General features: G+C 40.3%; 1 protein-coding gene across 2 annotated transcripts; it reads right to left on the bottom strand.

Moving 5' to 3' along the window:
• Window positions 1–6,498: 6,498 nt before the first annotated feature.
• Window positions 6,499–21,215, bottom strand: Lrat (lecithin retinol acyltransferase). 2 transcript variants are annotated; one of them, XM_028789479.1, is made up of 3 exons: window positions 20,409–21,215; window positions 14,176–14,353; window positions 6,499–6,611 (listed from the first exon to the last, which is right to left on the bottom strand). In XM_028789479.1, the coding sequence occupies exons 1-2, from the start codon at window positions 20,946–20,948 to the stop codon at window positions 14,198–14,200; spliced, it is 696 nt and encodes a 231-aa protein (XP_028645312.1). In that variant the 5' UTR covers window positions 20,949–21,215; the 3' UTR covers window positions 6,499–6,611; window positions 14,176–14,197. The 2 variants fall into 2 exon arrangements, with proteins under 2 accessions (XP_028645312.1, XP_028645311.1); XM_028789478.1 differs by lacking the exon at window positions 6,499–6,611 and having other exon boundaries at window positions 13,790–14,353.
• Between the last annotated feature and the right edge of the window lie 3,772 nt (window positions 21,216–24,987).

Below are 24,987 nucleotides of genomic sequence, written 5' to 3'. Positions count from 1 at the left end.
GAGGGACCTGGGTGGGAGAGGGGAAAGGAAGGGGAAGAGGAGGATAGGATCAGGTATAGGGGGAGACAGGAGGGAAGCCCAGAGGGAGAATGAATGGAAATATGCAACTACTGGGGGAGGGGGAGGGGAACATCTAGAAAGTCTCAGAAACCTGGGATGGGGGAGGCTCTCAGGTCTCAATGAGGGTAACCTTAGCCAAAGTGCCTAACGGTGGGGAGGTGGAACCTGAGGAAACCACCTCCAGTAGTCAGACAGAGGCCCCAGTGGATTCATGGGGATGTCAACTCACCTTCAAGTTTTTTGACAACAAATTGTTTCTGTCTAAAAGAAATGCAGGGTCAAAATGGACAAAATGGAGCAGAGACTGAATGAATGGCTGACCAGTGACCAGAAAAACTTGGGATCCACCCCATGGGCCAAGTACCGAACCCTGACACTGTTACTGATGTAATGTGGTGCTAAAAACACAGGGGCCAAGCACGGCTGTCCTCTAGGAGACTACCTGAAGCTGACTCACACAGGTGAGTACTGCAGGCATTGGGCTTGAAGTAGTTTTCGTCCTAAGACTTTACTTTTTGGCTACTGAGTTGTATTCCTTGCAGGAAAGAAGTAGATGGGGTTCTATTTTTAATCCACTTTTTGCTAGTTTCTTTTATCATTGAAGAACTGAGATCATTAACATTTAGAGTTATGGTGAAGTTTGTATTAATCATGACATTCTGTTGGTTTTGTACTGTTTGAAACATTTCCAATCCTCATTTGCTCATTTGCTCATCCTCTCTTCTTTTTCATGACCTCATGGTATGGTTTTTTTTTTTAAGTGTGTAGAATTGCCTCTGGTATCTCTTACAGTGCTAGTTTAGTTGTCATGAAAGCTTTCAGTTTGTCATTGCTGTGGAATGTTTTTGTTTTTCTTTCAATCGTAAAGGATAGTTTTGCTACATCTTCCCCTGGATTAGGAAAATACTTTTCTTAGGTTTTTTTTTTGATTGTTTGGTTTTTGTTTTTGATTTTCTGCTTTTTGCTTTTGTTTTGTGACAAGGCCTTTTCATGTAGCTCTGGCTAGCATGGAATTCACTGTGTAGAGTAGACCAGTCTTGAATGTGCAGAGATCCACCTACCTCTGCCTCCTGAGTGCTGTGGTTAAAGGCATGTGCTACTACACTTAGCTTTGACTATGATTTTGAGTATGCTTTCTTTGTCTATAGTTTCTATGTCTCTTCCTTCTGTGCCCATGAATTGTAAGCTTTGTCTGTTAATGGTGCACCCTAAATCTTTCACGTCTTGCTTATTTACACTCCTTATTAATTCATCTTTTTTGTCTAACTATGCTAATTTATCTTTCCTTTCTTAAAAGCCCTGTGAGTGGAGTTTTCTGACTTTTTAAATTTAATTTACTGAGCTTTTCTTTTTCAGATTTTCAACTCAGAAGTTACTGGCCCTTTTTACTTTGTTAAACATTCTTATAATTAACTCTTTTCATTTCTTTGTCTGGAATTTCATTTATTCTCACTAGAAAATTTAACTGTGGAATCGGTCATTGTTGAATGAGTATATTGCCTTCATTTTTTATGTCCTGTTTTCTGCATTGGGACTTTTATATCTGAAATTAAGTCATTGGTGGTATTTTTTAATCACTATATAATTACTGTAACTACCTCATTATTGTGACAAAATGTCTCCAAATAGCAGCTTATGTAAGGAAGCAAGGATTTATCTTATTTTACAGGTATTCAGGCAGCAGCCCATCAGGGCAGAGGAGATATAACAGCAGAAGCCAGAGGTGGCTATTCACACTGTGTCCTCTGTCAGGAATTGTAGTAGTGAGTGTGCTCAGCTCACTTTCTCTGTTTAGTCAGTCCTGACACAGAGCTCCATTTCCAGTAGATCTTCCCACTTCAGTTCACCTAATCTACATAAGCTCTCAAAGACATGCCCATGCATTTGATTCCACAGTGGTTCTAAGTCTACTCACGTTGGCAATTAAGATTAACCACCACATATCATGTTCCTTCAACTAGAGCATTTGTACTGATGGTGTTCAGTTGTAGTCAGACTGACAGGTAGTTTATGATGGGCTGGAGATAGAACTCAACAGCAGAAACCTCAGTCTCCAGGCTCAGAGTACTAGACAGAATCTCCTGCACCTTTCTGAGCACAGAATACTAACCTCAACTGAGGGATAAACCCACTAAGAATACTCTGTAGGGGAAGAGAAATAAATACAAAAAGACCATTTTCTCAAAGGTCTCGGGTGGGGGCTGTAATATAGGTCAGTGATTGAGTGTACGCCTAGTACAAGTCCTGTGTTCTATCCTCCTAACATGCACAGATACACACATGTTCAAGTACTCACTTATCTTCCATGCTGCACTTTGACACATTTTATACACTCATTTGGCAAACACACACGCACACACGCACACACACACACACACATTTTTTAAGAAAAGACACCTACATTGCACTCATGTGTTCAGAAGAATAAATGCTAACAATGTAGAGAGATGTGACTACTCTCTAAAAGGATGTCCTTGTAGCCACTCTTGATGGTCTAGTGAAGCATCACTCAACAGAAAACCAGGGCTTTAAACATTCTGTAAATCCTTATCCAGTGTTTTAAAGCCACACTTTATGTATTTCTACCCCATCTTGTCTTATGCCTTAAATTCCTTTTTGTCAGAAGTAGTTATTAGGAAGTTTATTGTTTTCATAAATATCTATCCAGAATATAAGAAAGAGGCCTCAGTTGCTTCATACAACTGAGAAATGGGTAAATATTGTAGCTATAGTCATAGGCAAAGTAAAGAGATGTGTGTATGTGGTGAAGGACATCAGGGAGAGTTTGGGGAAAACGGACATCTCAGTGTTGACTGCGCATGTAGCAACTGCTCCGTTTTTGGTCCCCACCCAGCAGTGAGACACCTAGCCACATTAGGTGGCTGGAGCCACATAGACGCTTAAGGGCCCCAGTCATTTTGCCTGACCTGGGAGCAGTTTCAGGCTGATCCATACTGACTGGACAAGAGCTGTTGATCTGATAAATTTTGCAATTTGGACTTGTGTAACTGAAGACAAACAAAGAGATTTTGTCAGGAACACTTACATATTCTTCAAAGGAGAGGTGATTATCCAGGGACCAGATAAAGGTGCTTTCAAAACTTACATGGCTTGGGTCACAGTAGAACAAAGGGATAAGAAATGTTTCCCATGCCCAGTTTGGGGACAGAGTACCCAAGAGTCTTTGATCTTCTATTATGTTTTCCAAAAATGTTTTAATTTTATAAAATATCCATATTTAGTTGCAGCAATCATGAATGTTTATGAGACCATGCTGCTCAGCAAGTTTCCAGAAGAGCCAGAATTTAAGTCTTGTGCTATTTTGATTTCTGTATGCCAGGGAAGAAATGTAGAAGACTTACCTCAAGGTATTTAAATAGCAGCTTGAGTCCAGAATCTCATGAAATATGATTCCCCAATTCCTGTCACCCAGTAAAAATGGATTTAGGAAATACATTCTTTTTAAAGAAATTGGTAAAGTGAGAGTGTCGGCTGATTCAACTGAACCTCTGATAGTTATCAGAGTGTCGGCTGATTCAACTGAACCTCTGATAGTTATCAGTTCTTTCATATCACTGAGTGTTTGCCCCCATAAGAATTATAAACTCATGGTTATGCTCACATTTGTGTGTCTGTACACACACTGAGGATTGCATCTAGCAAGTTCTATATGCTAAGTATGGACTCTTAGCACTAGATCACACCTTCAGCCCCTGATTCATTTATTCAGTCAGTCAATTAGAGACACGGTGTCAGTATGTAGCCATGGTTGGCCAAATCTCACAGAGATCCTCCTGCCTTTGCCTCAGAGAGCTGCCACTACCACTTTTGCTTCTTCCTCCTTAGCCGGTTTGGTTTTATTCTATTTATTTAGATTATTTTTATGTGTATGAATGTTTTATTAGCATGTGTATCTCTGTACCACTGTGTGTTAGGTCAGAAGAGAACATTGGATTCCCTGAAACTCAAGTTATAGACAGTTATAAACTGCCAAGTAGGTTCTGGGAACTGAACCTGGGTCCTCTCCATAAATGTTTTGCATTCACTGCTGAGCCACCTCTCCAGCCACAATATTTTTTCCTTAAAATTTTATTTGTTTGCTTGTGTATATCCATATGAGTGGGTATCATATGTGTTTAGAGATGGTGTTGGTTCTCCCGGACCTGGAGTTATAGGCAACTGTGAGCTACCTGACAAGAAATTCTGGGAGCCAAACTCAGGAAGAGCAGTGAATGGTCTTAACTACTGAGCTATTGCTCCAGTTCCTGATGCATGCTTCTTAATTGAAGACTATGAGGTCATATTTTATTGATCATTGCACAGGGGTGAAAAGTGATACTCAATAATGTACTCCATTTTTGAAGTCTGTGGCAGTTTGAATAAGAATAGGCCTCATAGGTTCAAATATTTGAGTGCTTAGTCACCAGGGAGTGGCACTATTTAAAGGGATTATAAGGATTAGGAGGTGTAGATTGTTGGAGAAAGTAGAGAAATTTGGGGGTGGGCTTGGAATTCTGGCAAGAAAGGCACATTACCTTATTAAAGAATAATTAATCTTCCTATCTCCAAAGCTTCTGGTGGACCTGCCTGTATTAGTCAGCATCCTCTAAAGGAAAAGAACTGGTAGAATGAATATGTATATTAAAGGGGATTTATTAGGCTTCCTTACAGAATGTGATCTGCTTAGTCTCAACAATGGCTATCCCACAATGAAAAGGCTAAGAGTCTGATCATTGTTCAGCCCATGAGGTCTCTGCATACCCAATCTGGTGATGGAGGGCTGGAGGATTCCAGGAGAGCTGCTGATCTTCAGTCTACCTTGTATCCTGGAGAAGTTGGATTTAATATCACCTATAGCAACAGGATAGATTAATTTACCAATGATAGTGAGGGCCAGCAGGCAAAAAGCAAGATTTCCCTTTTCCTTGTCCTTTTATGTAAGTTGCCACCACAGGGTGTGGCCCAGATTAATGAGGATCCTCTTGCTTCAAACAATTGGACTAAAATAATCCCTCACTGGAATGGCTAGCAATTTAGGTTTTAATTGTTTCCACTTAGAGTAAAGTTGACAGCCAAGATTAGCCTTTGTGAGGGGTAGTCTCTTGGTTAAGAGATTGACTGCCCCCACTGAATTAACTCTTTTATGTTTGGGATAACTTATAATATTAGGGCTCCATCTAGCTAGAGAATTAGTTTACCCTAATGGGCCTCCACAGAGCCCTGATCAAGATTATAACACTAGTAACTAGAATTAACAAAATGGCATTGTGTAAATGTAGTTGTTCAAATATCAGCAATAGCAAGCTGAACAGGGAAAAGTGAACATTCCGTGTGTTTTAGTCACTCTTCTATTGCTGTGAAGAGACATCAAGGCCAAATCAACTCTTATAAATAAAGCATTTAATTGTGGGCTTGCTCACAGTTTTGAAGGGTCAGTCCATTATCATCACAGTGGGAAATATGACAACACACAGACAGTCAGGTGTGGTGTTGCAAGCAGTCACTGAGAGCTACATCCTCATCCACAGGCAATAGGCAGATACTCAAGGTCCGGACTAGGCTTTTTAAACCCCAAGGCCCATCCCCAGAGACACACCTCCTCCAACATGGACAAACCTACTCCAACAGAGCCATATCCTCTAATCCTTTCCAAACAGTTCATCAACTGGGAACTAAGCATGCAAATATATGGTGCTATGGAGGTCATTTTTATTCAAAGCACTATACCCTGTATTGATTCCTATACACCCACTTGCCTATGTATCTGTAAATAAAGAATTACCTATAATGCTTATACTTCTCTTCCTTATATCCTAGCCAAAATGCTCATTCCTGATAGTCACCTGAGGAGGCAGTGGGAGATGTAAGTGATGCTTCTACTGACTTCTGACTCCTTAGACAGAGCCCTCTGTGACATTGCCTCCTGATTATAATATCATTGAGTCAGATTTTTTCCCACAAAGATGGGTGATTGCTTAGGAAAGGATGAGCACCTCTTTCTTCCTTTCTTTTTGATTTTTTTCTTTTATTGAAATTGATTTCCTTCTCACATAGTATATTCTGATTATGGTTTTCCCCTGCCTATGCTCCTCCAAGTTCCTCCATATCTCACCTCCCATTTGTATTCACTACTAACTGATAATTATAAAATAAAATGTAATAAGATAAAGTAAAACACATCAGAATGGACAAAACAAACATGCAGAAGGAAAAGAGCCCAAGAGAATGCACAAGAAGACATCAGAGACCAAGTTGGTCACACACTCAGGAATCCCACAAAAAAAAACATTAAACTTGAGGCCATACTATATACACAGTATATATTCTATTTTTATATATACTCATTATATATAACATAATCTATGTTATATATACACATAGGAAATACACAAAGGACCTGGTACAGACCTCTGCAGGCTCGGTGTATGCTACCTCAGTCTCAGTGAGTTCATAGGTAGCTTGATCAGATTGATTTAAAGGGTCTTGTTTTCTTGTGTCCCTCATCCCCTCTGGATCTTAAACTCCATTTCCACATGGTTCCCTGAGCCGCCCTGTGGGGAGATATTTGAGACATGCCATTTTGAGATTAATGTCCCAAGGTCTCTCATTCTGTGTATTGTGTATCTGTGTGCCTCTACATTTGTTCCCATCTGCTGCAGGAGGAAACTTCCCTAATGATAGCTGAAGAATGCATTGTTCTATGGAGATAACAATGTCACTAGGAATAGTTTTATCACTACATATTCCCTCTCTCTCTCTCTCTCTCTCTCTCTCTCTCTCTCTCTCTCTCTCTCTTCTTTTCTCCCTCTCCCCTTCTCCCCCTCTCCTCTCTCCCTCTCTCCCTTTTTAGACCAGCATTATTTGGTTTTATCCTATGTGACTAGACTAGTGTCAGGTCACCTAAGCAGGATTAGGTATGAGTCCCATCTTATAGAGTGGCCCTCAAATAAAATCAGGTTATTCCAACAAGCTTTTTACAACCATCGCACTAGTGTATCCTGCAGGCAGGATACCACTGTCAGTCAGGGTTTGTAAGTTGGTGTTTCCAATTTCTCTTCAAATTACGTGCAGATTTCTTTACCAAGGACAATGGAACATAGGTCTGAAGGCTCTATATAGACACCAGATTTACTTTCCCATGTTCCTTGAGGTGTATAGGCGTTGTCTTAAACAATGGGGCTTTGCCATCAGTTTGTGGACAACAATTGATAGTCTTGGCAACAACCTGGGTTATTTGGGAACTCCCATGAGACCTCTTTGACCAACAACTCCATTAGATGTAACCCAATCCCAAGACAGGAAGCTTCATTTGGTTACAAGAGATGGCCAGTTGGGGCATTGCCTCCCCTAGTATTTGGTGATTTCATTTATATTGCCTTCATATATGAATATATTTTAGGAAGCTTCTACTGTATTAGATTTCCAGTACTACCCCTCAAATGGCCTTTTATTTTAGTTTTTTCTCCCTGTATTACCTCTTTAATATCCCTATTGTCTTCCACTCCCTACTTGATCCTGCATTTTTGGACCCCCATTCACTCATAACTATTCTATTTCTCTAATGAGATCTATCTGCCACCCTAGTTGCTAACTCTATACCTAACCTTTGTGTCCATAAATTGTAGCTTGGTTATCATTAACTTAACGGCCAATATTCACATATTAGAAAATACATGCTATATTTATCTTTCTGTATCTGAAATACCTCATTCAGAATGAGTTTTTCTAGTTCCATCCATTTACTTGTGAATTTCATAATTTCATTCTTTTTAACAGCAGATTAATATTCCATTGTGTAAATGTCACCTTTCCTTTATCCATTCTTCTGTTAAAGGATGTCTAGGTTGTTTCCAGTTTCTGGTTAATATGAATAGAGCAGCAATGAACATGTTTGAGCAAGTGTCTCTGTGGTAGGATGAAGCATCCTTTGGGTATATACCCAAGAGTGGTATACATAGACATTGAGGTAGATAGATCCCCATACTCCTGAAGAACCACCACACTGATGTCTATAGTTTCTGTGTAAGTTTGCACTCCTACTAGCAATGAGCAGGTGTTTCTCTTGCTGCATACCCTTGCCAGTATGAACTGTCACTTGTTTTATTGACTTTAGCCATTCTGACAGGGAATGTCTCTTTATTCAAGCACAACTTAAACACCAAAACATTACTCTTAGTGTTTGTTTGGACTCCACTGTGTTAAGTACTCTCACATGGCTTTGTGCCTTTATGTTTACTGTGCCCTGTGCATGAAATGGCCTAAAAATGGGAGATTCTTTTACTTCAGTATTGATAGTGTTATAGAGATCTCCTTCTGTCCTCCCCTTGGATTTCTATTTTTGTGTTCCCTGATGAATGGATTCAGATAAAACACAGAGCACAGGAGAGAAAAGGACCAATATTTACTGTAGAAGAAAAGGAGTTGCGAGTAGGCAGTGATGACAGCAGCCATAGCAGAGGAAATGTTCTCACAGATAGAGTGAGGACAGTAGCCACTGACCGTCATATAGACCTGCATGATTAGGTAGCTGTTATACAGCTTTCTAGAGGCTCTGGAATAGACAGCTTTCCTCAAGGCATTTCCTTCCCAGATCATTTGACAGGCCCATTAGGATTAATTCTTTTGTTCTTTTTAATTAACTCTTAGGAAAGAGACAATATTACTCTTTATTCTTTACCAGGGCCAGGGGTATAACTTAGATCCCAATCTTTTAAGGAAAAGCATATAACAGACTAGATTATTTTTAATTAAAGAAAAAGTCTTTCTTTCAAATGATATTTGAAATTCTGTCAAAAGGCACTTGCAATATGTTCTCTTTTCTTAAAATTAATGTGTTATCATGGATGCCAAAGGTGGCTTTCGAAACTCATGGGAGTGGCCGATCCTCAGATCCACAGTGGCTTTCAAGACTTCTTTCTAATTTTTATTTTTTTAGGATTTATTTTAATTTTTTTATGTGTGTGAGTGTCTTCATGTGTGTGTACCATATGCATGCCTAGTGCCAAGTGAGATATAAGGAGATGTCACATCTCCTGGAACTGGAATTGGTGGCAGTTGTAAGTTGTCATGTGAGTGATGAGAAGAGAACTCAGTCCCTCTACAAGGCCAGCAAGTGTGGAGATATCTCTGCACACCCTGGCCTTCTAATTTTTAACAAGATACTTAACAATAGTGTTACACTTTTGCCCCAAAACAACCCTTTTCTCCATCCTCAGAATTGTGAAACCAATAATGCCACCAGCAACTGAGTAGTAAAGGGTTATTTTATTCTTCACCAAGAAAATGACAAGTGAGAAATAAACTTGGAATCAACCTCTCATCCCATGGGGTGGGGGAGGTTGGAAGATTATAAACATAGGGTGAGAGGAGAGGGAAGAGTCATCTGAAAAGGAGGCAAGGGGACTTAACGTCTTACTGGGAATTGTAGAAATTTTGTGGAAATTTATGCAGTACCTCTTTGCTATCTGTGTTAATAGTGGAGTGTGTTCTTTGTTATGTAAATGAGATTGTAATGAAGTTAGATGCTGTGGGGTGGGGATTCTGACAGCATTTTTAGATCTAATGGATCAAATGATGAGCTGACAAGAAGAGAGACTTAACAGCCTACTAGCGTCTATCCTCAAAGATAACAAAGACTAGGGCAGGCAGAAGTTCAAATAAGCTACCTAATCAGTACTCACCAGAGTAACTACATTCTTTAACACCCTCCTTCCCTGGCATTCAGGAGGCAGAAAAGTGCTGGGCTCTGCTCCTATTGGGGTTTTAAAGCCTATTTTTGTGTTATTCTTTCTCATTAGACCCAAGAGCTATGATTCTAACCCTGTATCATTGGCTGTGTGTGTTAAGACTAGCCTTGGAATCCCACCCTGCCTAACTTAGACCCCATTCCCATGTCACTTACATCCAGATACAACTCCAGGGTACTTTGGTAGCTTTAGAAGACTGGTTGCATAACTCTAGAATTACAGTGGTTAATATTTTCAGATGGATAAAGGATTTGTTGTTTAGTCCCTCTTAATTAAGGTAGGCTTAAAGATGTGGGTAACAAAACTCCTATCATTCCACAGGGAGATTCACATAAACTTTTCCTTTTGACTATATAAAGCTAATTTAATAATAGCAAAATAGCTTAGGCAGTATTCTTAAAGCTACTGAGTTCAAAAAATTCTTTCTGTCTACCCTTAGTTATTTACAATTGAAAGACAAGAAAATGATATGTAGAACTGATTTTATTCAAAAATACATGTGTATCAATATAAACTTAGTTTAACTGAAAAATCTAAGTTCATTAAAACCCCAGATAGATTATATAAAATAAAAACTGTCCATATGCTTCTTATCCAGAACAAAAGACTTTGCCATTATAGTAACTCCATGTACCTGAAAAGCAGCTTTTAGTCTTGGACATGAGTAATAGGAAATAGGAAATAGAGAAGTAAGAAATGGGTTCTGACGAAAATTAAGAAACTAATCCAAACTTCCTTACATGTCCTTAGAAAGGGGCATGCCTAGCAGAGTGAATATCAAAAAGTGTATACACAGTCGTAAAATTGATTTATTTTGCAGTAATCAACTCTTTCTCTGGAAAAGCAAGGATACATGGTAGTCTCTAACACTCCATCAGAGTTGTTCATTAGTCAAATCTAAGTGGTTCAAGTTGTTTGGCACTTCTTTAACATGTTGCTTTCTAGACTTGCAACTGTAGACCCTTATTCGAACTTGGATCATCAGGCTTTGCAGAAGGCACACTTCCCACTGAGCCAGCTCACCAGCTACACCAGTGATTCTCAACCTGTGAGTCGGGACCCTTTTGGGCATCTAACAAGTCTTTCACAGGGGTCACTTATTAGATATCCTGAATATCATATATTTGCATTATGACTCATAACAGTACCAAAATTACACTTGTGAAGTTGCAATGAAGATAATTTTGTGGTTGGGAGTCACCACAACATGAAGAACTGCATTAAAGGATCACAGCATTAGGGAGGTTGAGAACTACTGATCTAGACCCTTATTTGACAGAGTAAAAACCTCAGTTAAACCTCCCAGATCTCTTTAAACCGCCCAACCTCATCCTTCTGCTTTATTCTTGGAAGTTACCATTCTATACTCCAATTCTCTGCTGCCTATCCATAAAGTCCAAACTTCTTGATCTACAAAAGACTAACACCACTTCAGCATTCCTTTGTGCTTCTGCATGTCTAGTCACCACCCTTGCTCTGCATCCCCTAAACCATTTGCATCTGCCTGGCATAGAATACCTCACAGCAGTTATGATGCATGTAATAGACAATTTCCATTCGTTCCCCATGCCATTCCCATGTGTGGAATGTACCGTCCAAAAACTGTCCAGTTGTTAAATCTCAGTACCCCCTGCCTGATTTTGGTTTCAGCAGCTAAAATTAATCCCTTCTTTCTGTGAGCCTTCAGTTAGCTCTATTCAGATGTCACTCACTGAAACTCCAGTGCAACTGTGCCTATTAGACCAGATCTTTTAGCCCACATCTCATACATTATTTCATTCTCTACACAGCCTACCCCCTGACACTTATATTACGTCATCTTAAATCCAGCAAGTCCTCTGACCTTCATCTATGCAAAGAACAAATCAAGAGATGAAAAACATCATCAGACATGACTTAGCTCTCACTGTACAAGACAGAACAGAAATAATATAATATCATGAACTTGGATCATAAATAGGAGCTTTGACTGATAAAGTCTAGAGAAATTCATGACCTGCCACCTTGGGTTAGGAAACAAATGATTGGCCCAAGGTTTCTTCCATAACCAATATCTTTATTTCTATCTTGTTAACCAACTAATTAAATGGAAAAACCAAAAGATTCTCTTATCTACAAGTCCAATGATTCTCCTGTTGTGTAACGTTTACCAAAGACAACCTTTCTTCTTTTCCTCTCTTCTCAAGGACAGGAGAATGATGTCAGTGTAACAAAATCACCTCACAATTTGTCAGCTTCCTAGTTATTATTGCCTCCTTCAAGTAAAATGCCTGACTCCTGAGGCAGAATTGCTAGCTCTTTTTTCTGTATTTCCCACCACACTATATACATGCTGTTGTAGCTGGATAAAAGTAATATTAAGCCAGAAGTGGTGAACACAGCTTTAATCCCAGCACTTGGGAAGCAGAGGCACACAACTCTTCTATGAGTGAATTCATTCTAGGCAAATCTAGTCTATTGAGTGAGACCCTGTCTCAAAAAAGTGTAAAATAATACCAGAACATGAAGTTTCAACACTTCAATGCTTAGCACTGAATGAGCATCCAATCAATGACAAATGAGTCTTGGTCTAGTGATATGAAGAGAGTCAAGATTACTTATATTAATTCTAACCCCAAGAATTCCCATAGTATGTAAGGAGGAACCACTATCTGTGAACACAGATTTAATTTCAAACAGTATTATCTACTACATACAATACTGATGTCTGGGGAAGGGGGGCTATAATGAATTCATGTAAACAACTCTCATGGTGAAAAGGAAAAAGGCAATGCAAACAAGTCTTAAACCCCCTGTGTGAGCAGGCTAGTCTTGAACTCCCAACCTTCCTGCCTCTACATCCCAAGGGTTGGGATTACATGCTTGGCTATTCTGTGATTCTTTTTTTTTTAAGTTTTATTTTTAATTTGTGTGTGTGTGTGTGTGTGTGTGTTTTGCCTGTGTGTATGTTTGTTTACGATGTATGCTATGCAAAATACCTTCTAAGTACAGGTATTGCATGTATCAGCACTAATAAAACAGTTCAGTACCTGAAATGTAACTCCAACCTGTGTCATTTTTAGTGATAGTCTTGAAGGCATGTTTTTAAAACTGCTAAGTCTCCACTCTGACCCAGTAGAGTGAGTGAACACACCTTCAATGCTTGACATTACTAGTTTTTTCAGAATAAATTTTTTTTGGCTCTACTTACTTAAGCTTTATATACTGCTGTGACACACATCTATTATATTCATAGGTGATACTTAAAGTGGAAAATTGACTGTAAAACAAATCTGACTTCTTTTTTAAAAAATAGATTAGTAAATTTAGCTTTAAAAGTATATATAAAAGTATATCCAGTGACAAATTATGTGTGAGTGTGTGTGTGCGTGCATATGTGTGTGTGTGTATCACACAATATCAGGATAGTCAAAAGGAAATATAAATAGCTGCTGTCACTGTTTCTACATTTCTACACACACACACACACACACAGATACATACATACAGACAGACAGACACACAGACACAGACATATAGATTCAAGGGCACAAGAAAAAACACTGGACTTGATTTTATGTTCACTTTTGTAGACCCTCATTAATAAATGACACTAGTAAAATAAAGAAACCAGAAATATAGTTTACCTATCAATCTGTGTGAGTGTAGATATTGGTGTTTTTATATGGCACATATGTACACCTAATACCAGAATTATTTCAATCCTATATCTGTTTACCTTTTAGAAAGTAGTCATATAGGCATATGAAAAGCAAATAAAAACACAGTATTAGACTATTCAAAAGAAAATATAAATAGCTACTGTCACTGTTTCTACGTTTCTATACTTTCCGACCAGTTACTCTCAGTAAACTCTTTCAACACTGGTCTCAAAACATGAAAATAATAGTCTTGACTTACTTAAGATTATGTTATTACATTAAAGGCAAAAGAAGATGTGAGCTTTGGTTTCTTTTTAGCTAATTTTCAAACATATATTCATCTAAAGGAGGGAAAACTTTCACTTTAATAATAGTCATTAAATAAAAATGCATTACAATAAAGTTAGTGATCTCAACTGATAAGTCTAACAGCAGAATGACTACAGGAGGAAAAGAACAACCTACATAATCTCCTGTGGCTGTCACCTCAGGTACCACTTCTCTGTGGCTGCTGACCTCTGACAGCCTGTCATGCTTCCAGGTGCTCGGCAGCAGAGGTGCCTGAGAGGACTTGGAAAGACTTTATTCGGCTTACATGGCAAGCACATTGTATGATTCTTAATCGCTCTTTTATCTAGAACACAGTGTTGTGGGCCACTTTTTTACAACAATACTTATACTGTTTTGTGCTCTATAAATATAAACATATTTTCACACAAAATACATACACATTTACATGGGGATTGGAAGCTAGCCAGACATCATCCACAAGCAGAATGGGATACAGATTGCAGGAAGGGTCATGTAGGATGCCAGGCCCGTGTAGACAATAGACGCTAATCCCAAGACAGCTGAAGCAAGACAACTTCTCTGATCACGAATGATTATCTTCACGATGTTATAAAACTGGAAAACAAGAGTTAAGACTGTTAGGAACCATGGCTGAAAGAACCACATATACCACAGACCAAGTAGTCTTCCCAGTTGTTCTGTGTGCACCAGGAAAACTTTATGAAAATGACTTATGAAATAATATGTAGAATGTTATAGAAAACTATAGAATGAGCCTCATAAAAGTTGCTCAGCATTAAAGATTAAAAACAACATTAAATTAATACTAATTTACATAATCTAACCTAACCTAAGAAGAAGTTTCTAAACTCAAGTTTAAAAAAAACAGAAATTAGCCAATTCTTCTGCTTTACTACTCTAAAATTTGATGATACCAATCATATTTTTACATAAATCTTAAAGTCTAAAGACACAGTCACACTGAGTTGCTATATTTTCTCCCTCATCAGTTACGTGTCAGTTATTGACTCCTGGAAATAGAGACATTAAATATGTTTCTCGCTCCTAATGGATGCATTCTACTGTGTCACTTTTTCGTATAAAAAGCAATCTCTCTTGGAAATGGTGCCCTGTGTTTAGGTGTGCTGATTGTAGTATTTGTTGTGCAGCAACAAATAAGACATTTAACTAGTCCAGGCCTTCTTCATTGGAATGCCAGGTTAGCCCTGGAGATAAACTAAATCTTTCAAGTAAAAGAATAGTGTTTGACCTGGAGAGATGGCTCAGCTGTTAAGAGCACTGACTGCTCTTCCAGAGGTCCTGAGTTTAATTCCCAGCAATCACATGGTGGCTCACAACCATTTGTAATGAGATCTGACGCCTTTTTCTGGTGTGTCTGAAAACAGCAACAGTGTACTCACATAAATAAGTAAATCTTTAAAAAAAAAGAATAGTGTTCTTCTATGTATTGCATAAATATATTACACTGATTATTATCACTACTGTATTTCTTGACAGTTTTCTTTATCATTGCTAGAATTTAACAAGTGTCATTTTCATGTGAGTTTTTCTATTAATACTAGACTTAAGATCCTTTTCTAGAATAGTGCAGTATATATGGGAGGGTCTTGCTTTATGCTCATCTTGACTCAGAACTCCAGGGCTTAATGGAATCTCCTGAGCTGGGAAGGTTTCTAAAGTCTTTATTTTCTAAGATTATTTTAATTATTTTTAATTGTGTGTGTGTGTGTGTGTGTGTGTGTGTGTATCTGTGTGTGGGTATGTGCACATGAGTGCATGTGCCCATGGAGGCCAGAGCATCAGAAACACCACACACACACACGCACGCACATCTGGAGCTAGAAACACAGGCAGTTGTGATCTGCCCAAGGTAGGTGCTGAGAACTAAACTTGGATCCTCTGCAAGAGGTGTATGAACTCTTAACTGCTAAACCATCCTGAAAAAAAAATCCAGCCCTGGTTTTTAAATTCTTTGTTTCCCTTGCTTTGAGACAGGCTATCACTATATTATCTCTGATTGTCTGGAACTTTCTGTATAAAATAGAATGACCTTGAATGACAAGAACCTCCTGCCTCAGCCTCTAGGGATTGGGGTCAAAAGAGTGCACCACTGTACCTGGCTGAATTTCTTTCTTTTTTTATTGGATATTTTATTTATTTACAATACAGATGCCATCTCTTTTCTCCATTTCCTCTCCCTACAACCCCCTGTTTCATTCCCCCTCCTCCTTTATGCTTTTATACCATTTTGATTACATGCATGTACTGAGTTCAGTTCTAGGTTGAGGGTCTAGCAATACAATAGATGTACACTGTACCTGGCTGAATTTCTAAATTATTGATGAATACAATAAGCAAGTTTAATACATTCAAGGACCTTATGGGGACTTCTCAGTTGAGGACCAACTACAGACATAGTAGTCTTATAGGATGCCATTACTGTTGTAAGTGTATTCTGTGTACAAGTAAATAACCTAGTGATACATTGAAATGTCATGAAACCAGTTTGACTGTGTGTTTTAGTCCACTATGTGAATGTAAGGTCATCTCTATTCATAGTTTTACATAATACTACATTAACATAATATGTAAATTTACATAATACTTACATTTACATAATATCGAAAGAAAAGTCCGATAGCCTATTAGCCATCCAAGTATTCTTTGTAGGACAAACATCTAATCTCTACTTAACTAACAAGATAGAAAGTAATGAGTGCTTTGTCTTAAAGTGGTTAAAACCAAACTGAATAAGGATGTGAAGATGAAGCTCAGTGACCAGAGTACTTACAACGCTTGAAGCTCTGAGTTTAATTCTCAGCACCACATAAACGAAGCATGGTTAGGCAAACCTATAATCCTGGCACTTGGCTGGTAGAGGTAGGGATACCAGAAGTTCAGGGTCATTCTTGCCTAGGCAAACCTAGGCCACAGACCCTGTTTTTGTCTCTTCTGTGTGTATTTGTACATGCATGTATAAATGAACAGCACCTCTGTCTCTGTTTTCGCTGTCTTTGTCTCTCCTTCTATGCCTTTCTGATTGCCTTCCATTTCCTCTCTTCCTCCCTTTTCCCAGTCCCCTACTATCTATCACTTGGCCATCATCCCAGGAAGTCTGGAAATGTCATTCCGTGGGTAAGATTTACCTAGAATGCAGGAAACCCTGGGTATGGTTCTCAGCATTGTATACATTGGATGTGGTGAGGCAGGACTGTGGGAGGTAGACATAGGAGGATCAGAAGTTCGAGGTTATCCTCCATTAGATTGGAAGTCTGAGGTCAGCCTTAGCTACATGTAGACCCTGTTTTGTTTTGCTTTGTTTTGTTTTGTTTTGTTTTGTTTTGTTTTGTTTTAAGTAGAGAGTAGGAAATGTATAGTAGGTGTCAAGAAGTTTACTTTTGTAAACATTGAGTCACTTGGCAAGAAGTTATCTGCATTCATTCTGGTAGTAACAAGTCAGACAACAGACTGATAGTAGAAAAAGCATAACAAAAGTTAAAAACAAAGGGACTTAAATTTTACAGAATAGTGATGCTCCATGTCAGTATAAAATGGCTCAACTTTATGATTTCTAAGCATGTATAAAAGCAATGCTGGAAGAGGGGAGGAGAAAGAATCAAAGAGTAGAAAGAGTGGGAAGAGTAAATGCTGTCTCCAGGTCACAGCGTCGCTATGAACTCACAGCAGCTGTGGCTGTTTTCACTGATCTAGGACACCACTCCTGCATGCAAGTGGTTGGGAGGCCCTACCACTTCCTGAGGAGACAATGGAAAGTTATTGGGTATGGAAGGAGAGAGAGTCCATTTTTCACTGGCTAGTTGCCCATACTTCAGTAAGTAACCCCCAACCCATGCTCATACAAACAATCCTAACTGCTGGTGATGGTTTTAATAAGAATGACCCTCATTAGCTCATATATTTGAATGCTTAAGAATAGGATGTGTGACCTTGTTGGAGTAGGTGTAGCCCTGTTGGAGGAAGTATGTCACTGAGGGTAGGCTTTGAGGTTTCAAAAGCCCAAGCCAGGCCCTGTGGCTCACTCTTCCTCTGTTTGCAGATCTGGTTGTAGAGCTTTCAACTACTTCTCCAACAACATGTCTGCTTGCTTGGCACCATGTTCTGATCTGAAACTGTAAGCAACCCCACTTAGGTGATTTCCTTTAAAGGAGTTGCTGTGGTCACAGTATCTCTTCACAGCACTAGGACACTGTCCAAGACACTAATTAAACTCAGTGAGTCACATACATAAAACTAGGAAGGTAATTTGTAAAATAGAAATGGGTCAGCTGGAGGAGGAAGGAGATTTTAGTAAGAGGAGTATGTGATCAAAATACATTGTATACATATATGAAATCATTGATAATTAAAAAGAACAACTTACAGAATAAAAGCATTCTCTCAAAGATGGAAAGGCTCTTGTTTGGTGAATTTTTAACTTATTTATTAGAGAGAGGGGGGGGGGAGAGAGACACACACACACATGTACCGCACGCACCATACAAGTACCAATTCAAGAAGCCAACTTTTGGAAGTTGGTTCCCTCCTTCCATCGTGGGATTCAGAGATCAAACTGCAGTCATCAGATCTGAGCAGTAATCACCTGTACCCACTGACTCTTCTCACTGCTCTGCTGGTGTGCACTATTAATAGCAAGAAATTTTTTCCCGACGGAAACTGTTGAAGAAATTTTTATAAAATTTTATAAAAAAAAAAAAAAAGAGAGAGAGAGAAAGAGATGGCTTTGCCATGCTGAAGTAAGATACAATAGCTATGAAAGACTTCAACAATCAGATCCAGAAACAAATAATAGTTTACGTTTCTAGAAATTCAAAAGCCTGGAGCTGGAGAGATGGCTTAGCCATTAACAATACGTGCTATCCTTCCAGAGGTCTTTCTTTACTTCATCCTAGCACTGACCTGCCTGTAACTCTGTCTCCCAGGATGCCATGTCTCTGGCCTCCAAGGGCACCTGCACTTGTGCACATATACAGGTAATTAAAGCAAAAAGTAAAAATCCTTTTAAAAATTCAAAGTAGAAATCATGTAGAACTAATGCCTCTTTTACTTTAAAAAAAAAAATGTTCGTAGAATTAGAACATTCGGGTGAGATTTTTTTTCCCCTGAGGAAATCTAATCTTCTAGACTGGGGCTGATTTGTTTGTTAGGACATTCGAAGGGAAACACAAATTCAGTTGCACTAGAGACCATGAAGCTTCATTAATTATAACACTTCACTGCTGTGAAACATGCCATTTCCCCAAATTAGAAACTCCCCAATTAGTTCTTTCTGTGATATCTAGTCCACTGCTTGTAGAAAGCACCTGTGCCTTTGTTTCTGTTGAGCTCTGTAACGCAGTGCTGCATGTGTGCTATGAAAGGGCAGCTCTCTATTTGGATAGGAAAACTGTTTTTCCTTACAGCAACAATTGGCTTAGTTCTTAGCTAAATCTGAAGTGTCTCCTTTTGGATACTTTTGGAGCCAGTGTTTCTGAATGTGGAGAAGTTCCCCTCTAAACAGGCCTGGGCTAGAAGGGAGATTCTAAATCACTGCATAATATCTTAATTGTATTTTGATGTACCATAGAAAATGATTCCTAGAATAAATTAATTCTGGTTGAATTTTAAAAAAAAATCTGTCAGAAATTTAATATGCCTACATATAAAAGCCCAATAGCTTTATTCTCTGCCAAAATTACTCAATTAATTACTGTCAAAAAATTACTCAAAGTATAAATGAATTAAATCTAGGCAGTAGATTGTGATGACCTGTTCATTTGGATCAAAAATGCATCTAAACCTACAAAATAACCCAAAAGCTTATTGTATGATTGACCAGAATTCCAGTAAGAGCAAATGCTAATACCCCCTGACTTATAGTCAAGGCTGAAATGAAGAGCATCCAATTACTAATGAAAGTGCAGGGTTAAAATATAAACTATCTTTTGTGAGTTAATCTTTTTTCCTTTGGATTTGTAGCTTATTTAACTATCATTTTCTACTACTTGTGTCCTCCCATCCCTAAGTAGTCATAAAAATTATCTTCCAGAAAAATGAATTGTTTTAATCTCTGGGAAACTTAAAATCCAACCTACCTTTGGAACTAGTGTCTGGGAGATGCTTGACAGTGGATGAGAACAGGATATGGGGATTAAAATCACTTAGGAAGAAAGAAGTTACACACCATGGAAAAACCTCCCCAAGTCAAACACAGAAATAAAAGGTGCCTACCAGGAATGTCTCCTAGCAGGAATTTTGAGCCTATTAAATAAAGGGAATTCACTTTGTGCATATAGAAGAGGAGAAAACTGGACACCTTCTTGCCAATTACACTTTGTGGGAAAAGTTCCAAGTCCTTCCGTCTCTTGCCCCTGATCATTTGAACTACCTTGTGTGTGCAGACCAAGATGACTAGTACAGCAGTAACAGGCAGCACTTTGGAATCTGGAAGCAGTCTGTGTGGCTACACCCTTTTTATTGCACATTTTGAAATAGTCTTCCTGCAAGGCAAACTGCCCATTGTTTACCGGATCTCCCCTAGAAACACCAGAGCTACCCTTACTTAGTCTACCACTCCTAAGAATGGTAAGGTTGAGGAGAAGTCCAAAAAGCTCCCGGATCCCGACCCCCAGCTCCTCCAAGTCTCCCTTACCTTCTCAGCCTGCGGACTGATCGGAGAGCCGTATCTGCAGTAGGTCACAAAGTGTTCGCAGTTGTTCCACAGTAGACTGTATGGTCTCAGTCCCAACTGCTGCTCAGCTCTGCGTGCCACCTCCTCATTGAGCAAGGACTTCTTCTTAAGAGTCTCATCTAGGTGATTGACTAGGATGTCTGCTCCATAGGCAAAGTCCTCTACTGTGTCCACACGGATGCTGGCCACCTTGCAAATGACTCCCGGGACGAGACGCTTGTTGGAGACCACCTTCTGAGTGCGTTCCTTGTCATTGGTCAGGGCCAACAGGATGTCGGGCATTAGATGGGCGACACGGTTGTTTCCCAGGTAGATCCCATAGTGGGTAAAATGGGTCCGTGACACCTCCAACACGTCGCCACGGAGAAAAGAGCTGATTTCATAGGGACGGTTCTTCCCTGTGCCTCCTCCCGGAGCACACAGGCTAAAGAGCTTGAAGTTGGAAATAAGGAGCAGCTTCTCCAGGAGGAGGAACGCAGCTTCCAGCATTGGGTTCTTCATCCTACAGCGACCAGAGTTCGCTCTGGCCTCAACTGGTCTGTGCAAGGTGAGCTCTCCGGACCGCGGCGCTGCAGCGTTGCTCACCTGCGGAGCACCTCGGAGCGGGGGTGGGGGGTGGGGAGGTGCCCAGGACCGGGAGAGCAAGAGACTAGAGGAGAAGCCAAGGGCCTGGCTCAGCCACCCAGTACAGGGGGTCAAGTAGAGGAAATAGTGTCGGTCAGCTGAGGGAACACTGGCACCCCCGCTTGAGCTGGAGCCGTAGCGCGCCTGAGGGGCGGTGCTCCGGGTGCGCTCTTCTCTGTGGCTCTTATAGAGGTGCAGAGGGCGGGCCGAATGCGGTCACAGGCTGGAGAACACGGATTGGACACGGGCGTTCTGCACCCTGACTTCTCCTCGAGCGCTCTGCTTCACTAGGTAGACACCCAGCGTAGGAGAGAAGGTGTCAGAGGCGTGGCCGCGCGAAAGGTCCTGCACCTGCCAGGAATGGAGCACTTTTCTTGGCGATGAGAAGTGCCCTCTAAAATTTATGTGTGAGACCAGCTCTAACCGGTAATAATACCGTGGCCCTCAGCTTACTAAAGAATTTGATTCTCCAAAGTTCCTGCTCCGTGAATGCCTGCAGAGCCTACTTAAATTGATCTTTGTCGTTTTAAGCACACGAGCATCCACGTGCTCTCAGGTGACACGCGGAGAAGTGGAATTGCTGGCTGTGCGACCAGTGCCCCAGCGTGGAGGATTGGAACCCTACAGTCTGGTCATTCCAAGACTCCAGCGCCTGTTGAACGCGCGCCTTCCAACGGTCATCAAGAAACCCCAACGCTCTCCAGCAAACAGGAGTCAAGCCAAGTTTTTGGAGTCCGGTCCCAGCTTCACTTTACTCATTGAGTTGTAGCTTTTAGTAAAGCGCTGCCACCAGGGAGACTAAGGAAAGGGAACATTACAGTTCTGCAGGGCGGTGCGCCTGCAGCAGAAGCCAGGCACAGAAAAAGGTGGTGGGAGAGCTCCCTAAGGGGGCTGCTAGGGGGCTGCCAGGCTGGACTCTGGGTGCTCAGACCCGCCTGAATTATGCATTATGTAAATGATTAAATTCCCAGGACAAAGGCCACAAGCAACACAAAACTAAGAAGGAGAAAGTTCTGGGCTAAGACTGAGATCTCCCTCTGCTGTTAAGGAACCTGGACCAGGCTGAAGCCTAAGGCCACCTGCCTTTGGAGGACTGGGCTTTTGCTCCCTACCTGTCTGCTATAAGTGATCTGTCCCTGTCGCTGCACTTTTCTTCATTTGTTCACTTCACAGATGTTTGTAACTCTCACTGCAGCACAACACACACACACACACACACACACCGCTCCACTGCCTCAAACGAATAGGAAGAAGTAGGCATGATCTTCCATCAATCCATCTGCAATCATCTTTTCCTTCATGGGCTACCTGCTCTGTGCCATCCACTGTGCCCTTCCTGGAGGTTCAACAAAATCAATCTGTACTTCTTTCACACACCACCTGTCACTTGTAGTTCTTTTTCTACTTGTCTTAAGGCCAGTGGTCCTCCTTTGACACGCTGTTTTACTGGAATAGTGAGAAGGGGCTAGGAGAGGTACTACAGGTTATTGGGAAGCCACCTGAGTTCTCACTGAAGAGCCCCTAGGAGAGAGCCACCTGCAGAAGGTTCCCTGAGCTCCACATGGGTGCTGTGGCACTCACATTCACACACAGTAATAAAAGCTTATATTTCAAGGAATTTTGCAGAAAAGAAAATAGGCTCGAATGGAAGTTTTTATTGTTATTTCATTTAAGTGGGGATTCCATGCGGTTATATGAACAGTAAAGGTGGTGAGATGGGGAAGAAGAAAACCATATGACAATGAAAAACAGCTTAAATGCTGGGCATGGTGACTCATGACTTTAATCCCGGGACTCAGGAGGCAGAGGCAGACAGATCTCTGTGGGTTAGAGGACACATTGTGAGACCCAGGTCAACCAAGGCTACATGTTGAGATCCTGTCTCAGAAATAGGAAGAAAGAAAACCGGCATGACATACTGGTGGGACGCAGTGGGTTCAAAAGTATGGACAGAGGTAAAATCAGGGCCAAGGGCAGGCCGGGCTTTGTCCACCTGACAGGAACAGAGGAAGGAGATACAAAGTGTAAAGTCTATGCATGGAAAGAATCTGGAACTGGAGGCGTAGCTCATTGGAGCACATGTGTAAGGATCTGGATTCTGTCCCCAGTACTAGAAAAACAAAAGATAACCACCCCCATCTTGTCCTGTAGCTTCTGAAAAAGCTACCAAACCTACTGACTGGTGTTGCCATCCAATAGGGTGCAGAGGCCCAATGTCTGCTGCCAGAGAACTCATGGAAAGTGATGAAGACAGATGGGTGACAGCAGGCCGTTTGCTTACGCCATGTTAACAGAAAAGTGCGAGACCCCTGAGTCATGTCTTCAGAGCACTTGTACCTCGTCCAGGTCTGTTAGAAGGACCGTTATGTCTCTGTTGTTGGTGACAATCAGTTCACGGTTACTAATAGCAGCACTAATAGCAGTACTTCCTTAGGATTGAATGAGTTCCATGGTGAGGTGCTGGTGGAAGAATCAGAGTAATGATAAAAATTATGAAAAAATTGGGCTCCAAGTCAAAATATTTATTTCACTTAGAGACAGAGTCACACTTGTAGCCCTGGCCTTGAAGCCAAAGAGATATGCTTGCATCTGAATCTCAAATACTAAGATGAAAGGCATATGCCACCATGACCAGCAAAATTTTAAACAAAATTTTATTATATAAAATCATTATAATGTTCTATTGTGATACTTAACTATAGAATAAAATATAATTAAAAGTAGATTTCTAAGTATAATTTAAACCTATGTAATATTAAATATTGAGCAGCTAATTCATAAATCACCTTAAGAGACAAAAACTAAATTATACATTTTGCCAACTAAAGGGACTATTTAAGTCTTTATCTTCACTCAGCCTCGTGATGGAGCATTAGATGTAAATATAAACATGTATCTTTTATTGAAAATAAATTTTTTCATATAATATATTCTGATTTCAGTTTCCCCTCCCCCATCTCCCCCAAACTCCTCCTCATCTACCCTCCTACTAAGATCCACACCCTACTGCCTTCCTTAGAAGACAAACAAACTTCTAAATAATAATAGTAGGTAAGGTAAGAACAAACTGGAATGGGACAAAACAGAAAAAAAGTCAAATAGCACAAGACACACACATAAATGTGGAGACATGCACCTTCATATATACAGGAATCCCATGAAAATGCCACTGAGTTGGTTTTGGGTTGGTGCCTACTCCAGGATACAAGGATTGTTAATTTGGATCTGCTTTCACTCTCTTAGTTAATTGGCTACGGGTTTGTCAGTCTTAACTGATTTTCTCAAAGAACCGATTCTTTGTTCTATTGATTCTTTGTAAATTGTTAGTTTTTATTTTATTGATTTCAACCCTGAGTTTGATTATTTATTGTCACCTTCTCCTTTTGGGTGCTATTTCTTATTATTCTAGAGCTTTCACTTCTATTAAGTTACTAATGGAAGTTTGTTTTGATTTTTATGTAGGTACCTTTGACCTGAGTTTCTTATGCTTCCTTTATTCCTATTATTCTTTTTTTTTATTGGATGTTTTATTTACATTTCCTATGTTGTCCCCTTACCCCATCCCCCACCCACCCCGGAACCCCAATCCCCTCACCCCTCCTCCTCCTTCTCTGTGGATGTAACCTCTATCTATTCCCCCCCACTCCCACCTCCCCACCCTCAAAATTCCCACCCCCTGGGGCATCCAGCCTTCATGAGGTCAAGGTTCTCTTCTTCCACCTATGCCCAGCAGGGCCCTCCACTCTTACATATTCAGTTGAAGCCCTGGATCCCCCCCCCCCAAGTGCTCCCAGGCTGGTGGTTTAGACCCTGGGAGCTGTGGTTGGTTGGTATTATTGTTCTCCTCATGGTGCCGCAAATCCTTTCAGCTCCTTCAGTCTTCACTCTAACTCCTCTATTGAGAACCCCATGATCA

The sequence above is a fragment of the Grammomys surdaster genome, unplaced genomic scaffold, assembly GCF_004785775.1.
Source record: "Grammomys surdaster isolate TR1022 unplaced genomic scaffold, NIH_TR_1.0 125834, whole genome shotgun sequence".
Classification (NCBI taxonomy): Eukaryota; Metazoa; Chordata; class Mammalia; order Rodentia; family Muridae; genus Grammomys; species Grammomys surdaster.
The sequence above is the reverse complement of the archived record's forward strand: the minus strand, read 5'-3'. Positions and strand labels throughout refer to the sequence as shown.